Raw genomic sequence first — 13,828 nt, 5'->3', positions numbered from 1 at the left:
TGAAATGGTTCCTATTTGTTAATTAATTTCTTAATGTTTTGTCTTTCTTTGTTTTCAGGACAATGGAAAAGAACAAGAAAAAAGGGAAAATCTTTTAAAGACGTCATGAAGCTCCATTCCTCTTAAAACCAGAAACTCCTTGCGTCTCTTTTGATGCTCTGATGTTCTATGACCCCACAAGAAACACACGCACAAGTACTACGGTACACGTTTACTGCAAACTCTATTGCAACAAATGAAATGAGTTTATCGCCATCTTGTGGTTAACTGCCATATTACACCACATGCCCAGTGTGTCAAGTGCATGTTCTCACCTTGACCAACATTCCCTTGAAACGTTAAATGATGCTTATTACAAACAAGACTTTGTGTTTGTAATATTTCCTAACAGCGCAGGCTGTTTTTAGACATTTTCAGCGCTGACATCATTCACACACACATCTTAGTGTTAAGAAGGTCTCATAGTAGGTTTGTAAGGATGTGATGGAGAATGAGACAGACGGACAGAAGCATGTGCAAAGAGTTAATACAGAGTTAAGCATGTATGTGTTGAAAAGCAAAGCTATGAATAGATGGATTATTGCGTTTGAGACCTGCTGGTGTGTGAAATGATGATGTGTGTTTCTTTGGGGTCATAGACAAACCTGTTTTAACATTATTGCACAGCTAAATGATGACAATAACCGTTTTCCATGTTTTTAAACCATTTGCTGGCTGTGTACGTATATAATTGTGTCCCTACCATAGATGGTGTTATACAAAATGGCATGATTGTCAACATTAATAACAAAAAATTTTGATATGGATGAATATAAAATAATTACAATAATATTTTCTGCCTTAAAATTGCAGACTGTTTCGGCATTTGTCTGCTCATGTTTTGTTTTTATTGTGATCATGTCAGATGTCCCCAAATCTATTCCTAAACTGATCTGAGACCAGTTTGTTTCATTTTAATAGTTGGGACTTGGCTTTTTAGTTGTTGGGGCTGGTCCTGGATCAGGGCTTGGTGGTCAGTTTTAACCTAAGTGAGTTCAGTATATCTAAACATCTTATTTTAGCCATACTTACACCCCTTTATAATACACTCACTTTACATTCCAAATGTTGATGAGAATCTAAGCGCTCTTTGTTTCTGTTGGATAGTTTAGATTGAGGGCACGCAGGCTCTATCACATGCCAAACAGCGTATAAACCGCAACGTGCACAACACTCTCCACCTACCCATTGCAAAGAGTCCCTGTTTGCCTCATGTGTTCACACACTATTATATATTTTGCAGGTTTGTCATTTATGCAAGTTCGAACACTCAGTTCTTCCTGTCGTGGATCGCTAAGCCACACAGATGCTCTGAAGTACATGTTTGGTTTTTAGTAGAACAGTATTTTGGAAAAAAGGAAAAACTCTTTTCTTTAACCACTCGACTTTTTTTTATTTTATAGTAGACCTGAACATGGCTCTAGGCATGTTTGTTTTCTTATTATTTTTTGTACATGTATACGGTTTTCAATCTCCAGTTGTTATCTTTGTTATTCTTTCTGCCTAACTGTACATTATTAAACTTGAGATGTTATGCTGATGGTTGTGTTGTCTTTTCTTATCTTATGTTATGACCATATCGAGACACCAGGTAATATCTTGTGCATTTTAATATTCATTTGCATTTTAGAATGTTGAGCAATATTTCGGTATGATTTTTTTTTAAGCTGCCAATGTCAAAATATAGCGCTGACATCTTGGAGCCCCAGAAATCGGAGCCCCGAGTCTGCACAGTAGTGAGCATGATGTGGAGCTGCCGTATCAAGGCCCCGCCCACACTCCCGCATTATCGGTTAATACAGTTTACTGTAGAACAACTCATTATATCAGTGTGAAATAAACAGTTATGGAAATGTAGAAATTAAAGTTTAAGCTCCAATCTCCTCCCAAAAAAAGTAATTTGGTACCTCACTTCGCTTTGTCAATCTCAGCTGTCAATGATGCATTTTTATAGCATCAAATAACTAACTAAAACCAAACTTATTAAACAAATTAACCATTGAACTTACATCAGCCTGATAAAAACTATGTATAAAAAATGCATTTGAAATGTAATCTGTTTAGTTTGTCTCGCGTCCCATTAAATTACATGGAGAGGGCGGGGTTTATGAGCTATATTGCATTTGGCCACCTGGGGGCGATCAAAACATTTTGGCTTCACTATAGAGTGCCGAAGTAATGACGTCACTTTGTAGGCCAAAACGCGGAAGATGAGTCAGCATTTTAGCCCTACCAGTTCCCTCGCCCTAAAGTCTATAGGTTTTTTGAATGGGTTTTTGCTAAATCGCCTGAAATAAGGTCTGTGGTTAACAAAGCCTCTAAATATTTTCACGTTTTGATCTATGACATAAAACACATTAGTTAAAACCTGCTTGTGATTTTTTAAAACTTTATTGGGTCTTAAAGGTCCCGTTCTTCGTGTCTTTTTGAAGCTTTGATTGTGTTTACAGTGTGCAATATAACATGTGTTCATGTTTCGCGTGTAAAAAAACACAGTATTTTTCACACAATGTACTTATCCGTGTACCGCTGTTTTCACTGTCCTAAAAACGGCTGGTGATTTCCTCTTTCTATGAAGTCCCTCCTTCAGAAATACGTAACGAGTTCTGATTGTGCCAGCGCTTACCGTGTTGTAATTCGACCGCAGCTTAGCGCACGTGCCAGCAGTTCCTGTGTTGTGATTCGACAGCAGCTTAGCGCATGTTGGAAAGGTCACGCCTCTTAACGGAGAGATGTATGCGTTCAATAATCTCTACAGCGTCCCTGGGAAAGCCAAACAAAGGTGATTTGACTCCTGGATGAAAATAACAGCGTCTCGACGACATGGCGATAAACACACTCAACGCAACAGTTCCTTTTCTCCACGCGACACGTCCGCTTCTCCACGTGGGACAGCAACAAGACCGCGCCCCCTTTTTCGCGTTTCTTTGTGGGCGGAGGTTAGTCTGTTCTACTGCTCTACTGACGTAATTAAAGCAGGAAGTACCAGGATGTAGTCCAAGCCAGCCGTTCGCTGTAGGCTTTGAAAGGGAACTTCTGTTAAATAAAATATCTCGCTCAGCATTGAACTTTGAGCTTTATAATTTTACAGGTATTATTTATGCTCTAACAGCAACATTACACACTAACTAAAGTTTGAACAATGGGATCATGCGGAATGGGACCTTTAAAAACGATGGTTGCTAACAAGTTGCTAAAAGGGACTACATCCTTTGGCGGGGACTTTAGACGTCATCGTGACAAACAGGCAATCTCTCACTAGCCCACGTTTCAGCCTAGAACTGAAGAACTTATGTGGCGTGAATAAATCGCGCTATTCGCGCAAAGTTGGATGCTTGAACATTTGGAGTTTACTCTCTTCACATGTTCGTCTCGTTGAGAAATGGCTGACATGGGCTGTGTTTACACGTCTTTTTGTGTTAAAATCTACTGTTAATGTGTGACAAAACGTAGTTTTAAGACTTTTTCAGTCGATAATGTAGTTGTTTAAAGCTCAAATCAGTGGCTTATTTATAAGAAGAGTGCCTATTTAAACATTTTATCTGGTGTTTTCGGAGTTGTGAGCTCCAGTGAGTCAGCGGCGGTCAGCGCTTGTTTAGCCGGCGAGAGTAGACTTTCCTCGGCTAGTCCTTCTGACGTCTGCCGCTGGCTCTGATGTCTCTGTGGCGTCTCCAGCTATAATTAGTCTTGTGGAGATTTAACGGCCCATATTTGCTCTCATGGATCTATAATTTGTTCCCTGGCAAATCGTTTAGGCTGAGTGCAAAGTGAAGTTTCATTACTTTATATTTTTAGGCTATAACTGTACGTTACCGTTTTAAGTTAGCCGACTAGCACTGACTTTGAATTTTTGACTGAATTGTTTGCTTTATTTCATGTGTAGCTTATTATACGTTTGTATTATTGATCATACATAAACTTGCATTTAACAAAAAGAGACTGGGTTGTGTTTCATGTCATTTAATGTTATCACAGTGATAATCATATTGTCTGAAAAAACATGAACAAAAGATAAATCTCAGAGAGGCAGGCATAAACAAAATTAGTTTCTAACATTTTTGGAAAAAACGAATGGGCAATATTTCTCATGAAAAAGTGGATAAGTGTTCATACACAGCACAGATCATAATGAGCGAGCATGCTTTTAAATAAAGTTTGAGAAGCTTGATGATGACGTTGATCCGCGACCATGGTGTGCTGTAGTCCGTTTATAGCCTACCGTTAGCATTTTATATCTGACGGCTTTATTTGGGCTTCAAAATGTATACATTTTGGATTAACTTGTAAATATTATCTTGGTAGACAAAACGTGTAAGGGTCATAACTCTTTGTTGAACACAGATCTTATTTTTTGCGATTTTACAAAAGTCTATGGGGAAAATGAATGGCTTTTTGATCGAGGGAACCCATGCGCCGCTAACTTCCGGGTTGGCCTACAAAGTGACGTCATTACTTCGGCACTCTATTCAGGACTAGTGTGACTCCTACACTGTTGATATATAAACACAGTGCAGCGCTTCTGGGTTCAATGTCATTTTTGGGTGAACTAACCCTTTAAGATGAACACATGATCCTTATTTTAAATAATATTTTAGTCAAATGCGTACACAATGCCTACATCATTAATTTGACTGAATGACTGAATTTGTCTTCGCAGCATTTCATTTTGTTGTGTGGAATTTGAAAGTCAATAAAAATCAAAACAATGCATCTCAGAATCTGGTCTAAAACTGTTCTTGTTTTTTTTAAATGTATATTTAATTGAGTTTTAGTAGCCTAGTATACAGCAAATATACACAAAAAAAGTCAGAAAACAGCAGAATGGCATTTGAAGGTTCTTTAGACACTGTGTAACTTTTTTTGTTTATTCTTAGCTAAAAACACTTAGGTCTTTAAAAAATATATGTGCTCATTAATGTATATTTACTTCTTTCAAGTAATAAAGTATTCTCGTAAGTTTATAATATGCCATTTAAAATACATACAGGTAGGAGTTCGAATGCAGGTCGCCATGTTGCCCCTCCATCTTCAAAGTACATTAGCCAAAGAGGGACATACCCGTAAATTCAAGCTTCGCCTTTCGCGTTTTAACACTCGATGGCACTGTACAAAATTCTCTGCCTCGCGCATGTGCGCGTCAACTTGTTTAGACTTGTCTGGTGCATGCGCAGAGAGTTTTCATCTCAGCGGCGTCCAGTAACAGAGTTATACAGAGTTTTTCTGGCTTGTTTATTCCTCAAAAGTCTGTTTTTCCTTGTGTGGTATTTCTGTGCGTTAATAACTCCGTTAAGTAATAATAGTTATTGTCATTGTAGATATGTTTCAGAGTGTGTAATTCAGTTGATGTCACCTCAGAAGTATTTTTGTGTCAACATACAATAGCGTAATGCTCACCTATTTGAATAATCATTCAGTTATTTTGTTATCAACAATGTTTATTCGTTTATAGAAAATATTTGCTTGTTATGTATGTTGATGATGTATCAGGTCTGATCGGCATATTAACAATTGTTATACAGAGCGCACTGCAGTGCTAAAGCTGCACACACACTTTTGTAATCCGACACCGCTTGTTAGCAGCGGCAGCTCCTTTTAATGCAGCTGCATTTAGCGCCTATATATGGTACAATAAGCTCTGGTTTACTGTTACATTATACAAATGTAACTTATAAGTATAGTTATAACAGTTCTTAACTGTGTATCTTCTGTCATGTCATTATCATGTATATTTACCATCAGTGGTGTAGTGGTGCCTGGAGAAGTAGGTATAGGCTACTCTTAATTTATGCCCCCAATTTTTTTTATAGTGGCCCAGCAATAGATGAACATCCTGTGTTATAAACAGTGTTAAGTGTCAAGTCTAGTCTTGCATATTTAGTTAACCCGAAAATGAGCCAGTAGTATTTGCACATTGTCTCATGACTTTTGCTGCTTGACTTCACGGAGTAAGGATCACTATAACATTAATATTAGCCACGGAAGAGGTGCAGATTTTGCAATCAATACTGGCATACAGACAATAGAGACAACTACATAATTATACATTTTGACTATTCCTTATTCCAGGGGTTTTCAAACCTGTCAAACAACTATTCTTTCAAAACAGTCTCTGCCAGTAGTTTATTTTGTGAACTATCTCTTGGAATGGCTCATTTGCAACAGATAGTGTAGGCCTGAGTGTGCCAACATTATAAGTTTAAGTTGCAATTTGCAAATATTACTGGTCCTGCGCAGGCCTAATGAATGAATATAAGATATATTCAAGATGAGGCAAGCATGGTGTCAGAGATTAGTTTATTTTTTTTTAAATATCATCTTTAAAAGAATTCAACAATATATTCAAAACAATATGTTAAACTATTATACAGGGCTTGACATTAACTTTTTTGTTCAGCAGTCACTGTGGCTCGTGGTTTTCCAAAGTTACTAGCCACTCAGCATTTTCACTGGCCACAATTTTGCTGTTTGGAAAGGAAATTTTATATGATTAAAGTTGACTTTGGCATGCTTAAATTACTTGATTTGGAGTCATTTTACTTGATTTAGAAGATTTAAAACCCTTTCAAACTTTCAAATGCAGAGTGACCACCCAAATCAAGACTACATTGCATATCAGCTGGTATGTGCAGGTGGGCAATATGAGCATCAGGCTAATATGAGAAATGTAATATGATATGAGTTATTTTTTTAGGCTATATAAAAGAACAAAGAAGCAAATAAGCAAATTACAAAAACAATAGTAGCCTAAATTTTAAAAAAAATCAGATACAGTAGGTTTATTTAATATGTATACATTTATTTAACACCTGTAGTTGTTTGATTAACATTAATGACAGACAGGTATTTAATTTGCCTGCTGAATAAATCGACGTAATATTCTGACACACATCCAGTTATTACCCACCTGTTTACGTACACTTAAGCCATAACCGACTGTGTTCTTGTGAGATACTCCACATGATGGATATTTTGACATCTGTGTGCGCGTGTATTTGACCATTCAGGCGCAAGAGAACTGATTGCGCGTGCAACAGAGAGAGAGCGAGAGAGAGTGCTTCTGTTGTGTGTCATTCAGCACGATTCCGCCTATCCCGCCTTCAATAACAGCAAGTTAATCGATAAAGAATTGTAATTGAATTTTAATTTTGTGATACGACGTTATATACATATAATTATAAATTATGTGCTGCATGGCTAATGCAGAACACTGCTGGATGATGCGCATCAGAGGGGATTTAAAAGTGGGTATACGCAATGCCGACTGATAAAGAAGAGGGCATACGCCGTATACCTGCGTATAGCCTGCACTACACCAGTGTTTACCAACCTTATTTGTTCTCTCACAGAAACCACATTTATGTACATATCCACGCAAACCTGTTTATGCCTTGCAATTGGATGACTGAATAAACATTACTATCATCAAAGTTCACTCTGGATTAGCTGCAGTTCTTTCTAGCCGAATAATTAGGCCAGTTGAGTTCCAACCATCCCACTGCGCACAGAATATCCCACAGGCACCGTGTCGAATGTGGACGAGGTCGAACTGGAAGCCATGTTAATCTTGGACTAAATCGGCCACCGTAGGAGTTAAAACGAAATCGGAATTGAGAGGAACAGAAGCTACAATTCACTGGATGGTCATATACCTTTTCACCGCTAGATGGGGGAAAATATCACAGTGTAGCTTTAAATGGTTCTTTGTAGGACTTCACATTCCATAAAGAACGTCTCAGGTTACTTGTGTAACCTATGTTCTCTGAGTAGGGAACGAGACGCTGCGTCATTTTATGACGTAATGGGAACGCCCTCTGGGTGTGCCGATTGTCTGAAGCCCTTATAGAATCACATCAATCCAATGGCTGATGGCGCGGGCGCCGCCCCCACACTCTGACGTTGCCACACTATACTGGCGCGCGCGCCATCTGCTCCTCAGATTTCTCTGCCGAAAAGGAAGGCCTGTCAGCAGCGCGAGGAGCTTGGCAGCGTACGCAGCGTCTCGTTCCCTACTCAGAGAACATAGGTTACGCAAGTAACCTGAGACGTTCTCTTTCATAGGTTCACTCGACGCTGCGTCACTTTATGACGTAATGGGAATGATATACTATACCAAAGCCAAGCGCTGTCGTATCTGGCTCAAAGAACACCAGATAAACTGCATGGCCAGGTTAAGCAGACAGAACATGCGAACCCGGAGCCATGTCGAGATCCAAGCTATAGAATCTCACAAAAGTGTGCGGGGAGGACCAACCTGCCGCTACACAAATATCTTCCAAAAGAGCCCCTCTAAAAAGTGCTTGAGAGGAAGCCACACCTCTGGTAGAATACGCCCTAGTGTTAAGAGGTGAAGGTATACCACGCACCTCATAAGCCAGGGAAATAGCCTCTGTCACCCAATGGGAAATCCTTTGCTTCGATGCGGCAAGCCCGCGGCGGCCAGCACCGAAGCACACCTAGAGCTGGTTAGATTTCCTCAATCCGGCAAAGAGGTCCACTTCCGCTTTCCCGAACACCTCCCAAATCTGTGACACAGTTTGAGGGTTCAGCATCCATTCCCCCGACCTGAGCTTCTGCCTCGACAGGTAATCTGCTGCGAGGTTCAAGACTCCGGGTACATGGACTGCTCTCAGGGACAGAAGCTTGTCCTGAGACCACAGGAGGAGACGGCGCGCATGCCTGTCCAGGGTGCGTGACCGTGATCCCCCTTGGCGATTCACATGAGACACCACCGCCATGTTGTCTGTCCTGACAATGACATGATGTCCCCTGAGTGAGGGGAGAAAGTGCTGAAGGGCCAGGGACACAGCTCTCAGCTCTAGGCAATTTATGTGCCAGGAGAGAACTTCCCCTTCCCAGACCCCGCATGCCGGTCTGCCCTCGAATACCGCGCCGCAGCCGGTTAGAGAGGCGTCCGTCGTGACCATTTGGTGACGGAAAACAGCCCCCATCTTGACCCCCTTCCGAAGAAAGAGAGGGTCCCGCCATATTGATAGGGCACGGAAGCAGACGCGCGACACCTTCAATAGGCGAAGGGTCGATCCTGTTGACCGAGCCCCTGAGCGTTTCATCCACCAAAGGAAGGGCCTCTTGTGTAGCAGCCCCAGGGGAAGCACCGGGGAAGCTGTGGCCATGAGACCCAGGAGCCTGCAACACGTACCCACAGATACATGATGGTAAGCATGTTGTAATGCTGGAAATCTGAGCAGGAGCCAAGCGGGCCTGCATCGGAACGGAATCCAGATGAACACCTATGAAGGTGGTCTGCTGAGCCGGAGTAAGAACGCTCTTGTCGGTGTTCACTCTCAAACCAAGAGATTGAACGTGCCGAAGAACGACATCTCTGTGGTGAGTCGCCAACTCCCTGGAGTGGGCCAGAATGAGCCAATCGTCCAGGTAATTGAGAATACGGATGCCCTGGAGCCTCAGCGGGGCCAGAGCAGCATCCATACACTTCGTGAACGTCTATAAGGGCTTCAGACAATCGGAAGTAGTCTGTAGTAGTAAAGTGACGCAGCGTCGAGTGAACCTATGAAAGAGAACCATTTTCTGATCTAGAACTGTAAAGTTATTTCGTGAAGAGAACTTGGATCTGTTTTCATCGGCAGGGTCATTATTGGGGGTCTTTTGCTGGAATGGGCATAGGGAAAGGCCTTTGGGTTTCCAGGATAGATTTTGGACCTTTAGCACCTTTGGATGCGGAGCCGTGCGGAAAGTTACATAATTCACCGTGCACAAGCTTGCCCTAGAAGAATGAAGACATTGGCTGGAGGGAGTTAATCACCGCTTTGAAGTGATCACGGATCATCAGAACCTTGAATACCTGCGTGAAGCCAAACATCTAAACCGACGCCAAGCTAGATGGGCCGCTCTTCTTCACCCGGTTTGACTTCAGTCAACTATCGTCCTGGCCATAAGAATGATAGAGCGGATGCCCTGTCAAACCTTCATCAGCCCGATCCCGAATTTAGTTCTCCAGAACCCTTTCTCCCTCCAGCCATGATCATTAGTCCTATCCAGGGGTCCATTGATGATCAGATCATTCAGGCTTAGCTCATACCTCTCTGGGCTCTGGACACCCAGGTAGTGAACGCACCCTCTCACTCCTACGTCCTCGCTACTGGTGGCCCTCCATGACCCAGGATATCTCCCGGTTCGTCAAGGGAAGCTCAGTCTGCGCCGTCACCAACACACACCGTGAGCTCCCAGAAGGCAAGTTACAGTTCCATTACCCATTCCACACCGTCCTTGGTCTCATCTGGGTATAGACTTCATGACCGACATTCCTCCTTCAGATCATCACACCTGTGTGTTTGTCATAGTCGACCAATTCTCCAAGGCCTGCAAACTCATCCAGGTGGAGGACCTGCGTGAAGTTGGCCCGCCACCCAACGCAAAACGTCTGCAAAATAGTCTCAAACGTTTGTGCTCCGTTTGTGCAGGTAAAATTTTAGTTTGTGTTGCTTTGGTTTTTAAGATATTAAAATAATATTTGGTGGTCATTCTGAGGTCACTCAGCCCCCCACATGCTCCAAATTCAGCCCAGATAGTCTCAATCGTTTGTGCTGGTTTGTGCCGGTAAAATTTCCGTTTGTGCTGCTTCCGTTTTGAAAATATTAGAATTTGAATTATAGGCGATGACGTCACCAGCCCCCCCACGTGCTCCAAATTCATCCAAAATAGTCTCAATCATTTGTGCTCCGTTTGTGCAGGTTTGTGTCGGTAAAATTGTAATTTTTGCTGCTTCCGTTTTTAGGATATTAAAAGAACATTTATAGGTCATTCTGAGGTCACTCAGCCCCCCACATGCTCCAAATTCATCCAAAATAGTCTCAATCGTTTGTGCTTCGTTTGTGCTGGTTTGTGCCAGTAACATTTTTGTTAGTGCTGCTTCTGTTTTTTAAAATATTAAAATAATATTTATAGGTCATTCTGAGGTCACTCAGCCCCCCACATGCTCCTAATTCACCCCAAATAGTCTCAATCGTTTGTGCTGGTTTGTGACGGTAAATTTTTTATTCGTGCTGCTTCAGTTTTTAAAATATTACACTTTGAATTATAGACGATGACACCAGCCCCCCACATGCTCCAAATTCACCCCAAATTGTCTCAATTGTTTGTGCTTCGTTTGTGCTGGCTTGTGCTGGTAAAATATTTGTTTGTGCTGCTTCTGTTTTTAAATATTAAAATATTATAGCCTAGCTACATTAAAGGCGATGGCGTCACCAGCAGAATTGCATATACAGCATACTCATATAGGCTATAGCCTAAACATTTAGCAGAAATAGTAATAGCAGTAGGTTACCTATGCTATTTCAAATAACATACTCTCTGTTTGAACAAACTCTGGTTATTTTCCTCCTTTTTGGTGACAAGCGCGTGTCAGAAATGGAAAGTTGTGCAGCATCTCAATCCGTGTCATTCCTTCACTTAATTAATCTTGAAAAAAAAAAAAATTGCTACTTATTTCTCTGTCTAATAAAACCAAAACGAAAAAAATAAATAAATAGAAATAAAGACATTATCTTTAAGGCCTAATATGATTTTCTACTTTTAAAAAAAACAAGACAAATGAGAAACGGTTTGACATTTTGTTTTTTAGTTTTGTATAAGAAACGTAAAAACGAGACTTAAGAGGTGTTTTCTTTTCTTTGGTTCATGTGTAGCCTAAAACATTTTTATGCTTTAGACCTATTGTATTTGTTTCGAATGTGGGCGGCCCTAAAACGTTCCTTTTAGCTTTATATGATCTAAAACATTGAGGAAAATGTATTCATTTTTATTTATTTTATTCTCAAAAAACCTTTTAAGAAAAACATCTGATATGCAACATCTCACTATTATAATTGATCAGAATTGATTTAATAATGACATAATTTGTATTTAATAAACCCAACCCCATAAAAATAACATATATATATATATATATATATATATATATATATAATGTATATAGAGAGAGCTCAGACAGGAACGAATGAGGCTACCTCTGGTTTCATATGTATTTGCCTACATAATCAGAAAATTATCTACATATTTAAATCTTTCTATAGACATATTTTCCATGTCTGTGAGGCAGGTTTTCGCTGAGTTTCGGCAGAAAGCGCACATCATTTGTTCTCTTTATTTTACAAAGCGTTTTACTTTTTAAAAATATATCTTAGCCTTTCTGTAGGCTTGACCAAAATGATTAACTATTAAATATTAAATATTTTAAATTATTTCCGCTGTTATCAGGAAACAATGGAAGGGAACGCGCCGGCGCCGGCGACACCTCCGTGGACAGGTATGCTCTTTATATTTGCAAGAAATAGCCTATATTCAAAAGCCAGTATGAAGAAACATTATTGTAAGTAATTTGCAGAGCAGTACATCTGATGAACTCGTATTCTGCGTGATGGGACCGGCAAGGCAGGATGAGTTGAAGGGCGTTTCAGGGCTCGTTTTTACCCCTGAACAAAAATGTGTAGAAATTATCAGAAGGTACACCGGGTCCAAAAAAACATGCAATATTTCATTATTTAATTACAAAACCAAAACTAAAAAACAAATAAAGAATTATCAACAATTAATTATGTAATTAGGATCAATAATCATTCAGGAAACAACATATAATATTTATATAGCCTACCTTAACAACCAGTTTGGCTTGTGTACCGGGAGTATTTTCGGTGATGATTCCATATGAAACTGTTATTTTTGGTTTTACATATTTTGAGAGAGAAGAGTCAGATGCTTTTTTTTAAATTGTATTTAATCAATCTTATTTTGTTTTTGGCTTAATATCTTATGTACACACAATTGTAAAGTTAGGAAGAGTAAGCCTTTCTTTAACAATTTTCTTTAAGACTTGAAATACTATGTAGCCATTGATTTTTGATTCTTCTAATAATTTACTAAGAAAGATTTGATGTCGTCACCAATAATTCAATGTCTAATAGTTTAAAAAGGGAAGCAGGACAAACAAAAATTTTACCGGCACAAACGAAGCACAAACGATTGAAACCATTTGTGGTGAATTTGGAGCATGTAGGGGGCTGAGTGACCTCATGACCTATAAATGTTCTTTTAATATTTAAAAAACCGGAAGCAGCACAAAAGAAAATTGATATGGCACAAACCAGCACAAACGATTGAGACTATTTGGGCTGAATTTGGAGCATGTGGGGGGCTGAGTGACCTCAGAATGACCAATAAATATTCTATTAAATTAATATCTTAAAAACGGATGCAGCACAAACGAAAATGTTACTGGCACAAACCTGCACAAACGGAGCACAAACGATTGAGACTATTTTGGATGAATTTGGAGCATGTGGGGGGGCTGGTGACGTCATCACCTAAAATTAAATGTCTAGTATTTTAAAAACGGAAGCAGCACAAACGAAAATTTTACCGGCACAAACCTGCACAAACGGAGCACAAACGATTGAGACTAATTTGGATGAATTTGGAGCACGTGGGGGGGGGGGGGTGACGTCATCGCCTATAATTCAAACTCTAATATTTAAAAAACGGAAGCAGCTCAAACAGATATTTTACCAGCACAAACGAAGCACAAACGAGTAGGGTTGGGCATCGAGAACCGGTTCCAACTTGGAACCGTTTAAAAAATAACGATGCCATTGGAATCGTTTAGAAATTTTGTTTTCGATTCCGATCATCGGTTCCAAACGCGCAAGTTTTCGGAAGTGCTTGCCGCGCCCGTTTGTTCTGTTGCAGCCATGGAGCACGGTAAGTGGCGCTCAAAAGTGTGGCTTTATTTCACTAAAAAAAAAAACCTGGGTCGGCA

The 13,828-nt window shown here is 40.2% G+C and overlaps 1 protein-coding gene across 4 annotated transcripts in view; it reads left to right on the top strand.

Annotated features, from left to right (window-relative positions):
• Nucleotides 1-1,580, top strand: part of septin15 (septin 15) — a 40,103-nt gene extending 38,523 nt beyond the window's left edge. For all 4 annotated transcript variants that reach the window (XM_079808956.1, XM_079808957.1, XM_079808954.1 and 1 more), the window contains exon 13: nt 59-1,580. In XM_079808956.1, coding sequence (XP_079665082.1) covers nt 59-98 — 40 coding nt within the window. In that variant the 3' untranslated portion in view covers nt 99-1,580. The remainder of the gene's footprint in view (nt 1-58) is intronic.
• Nucleotides 1,581-13,828: the final 12,248 nt, after the last annotated feature.

The sequence above is a fragment of the Gobio gobio genome (assembly GCF_949357685.1).
Source record: "Gobio gobio genome assembly, chromosome: 25".
NCBI classification, from domain to species: domain Eukaryota; kingdom Metazoa; phylum Chordata; class Actinopteri; order Cypriniformes; family Gobionidae; genus Gobio; species Gobio gobio.
This window is presented reverse-complemented; position numbering and strand designations above follow the sequence as displayed.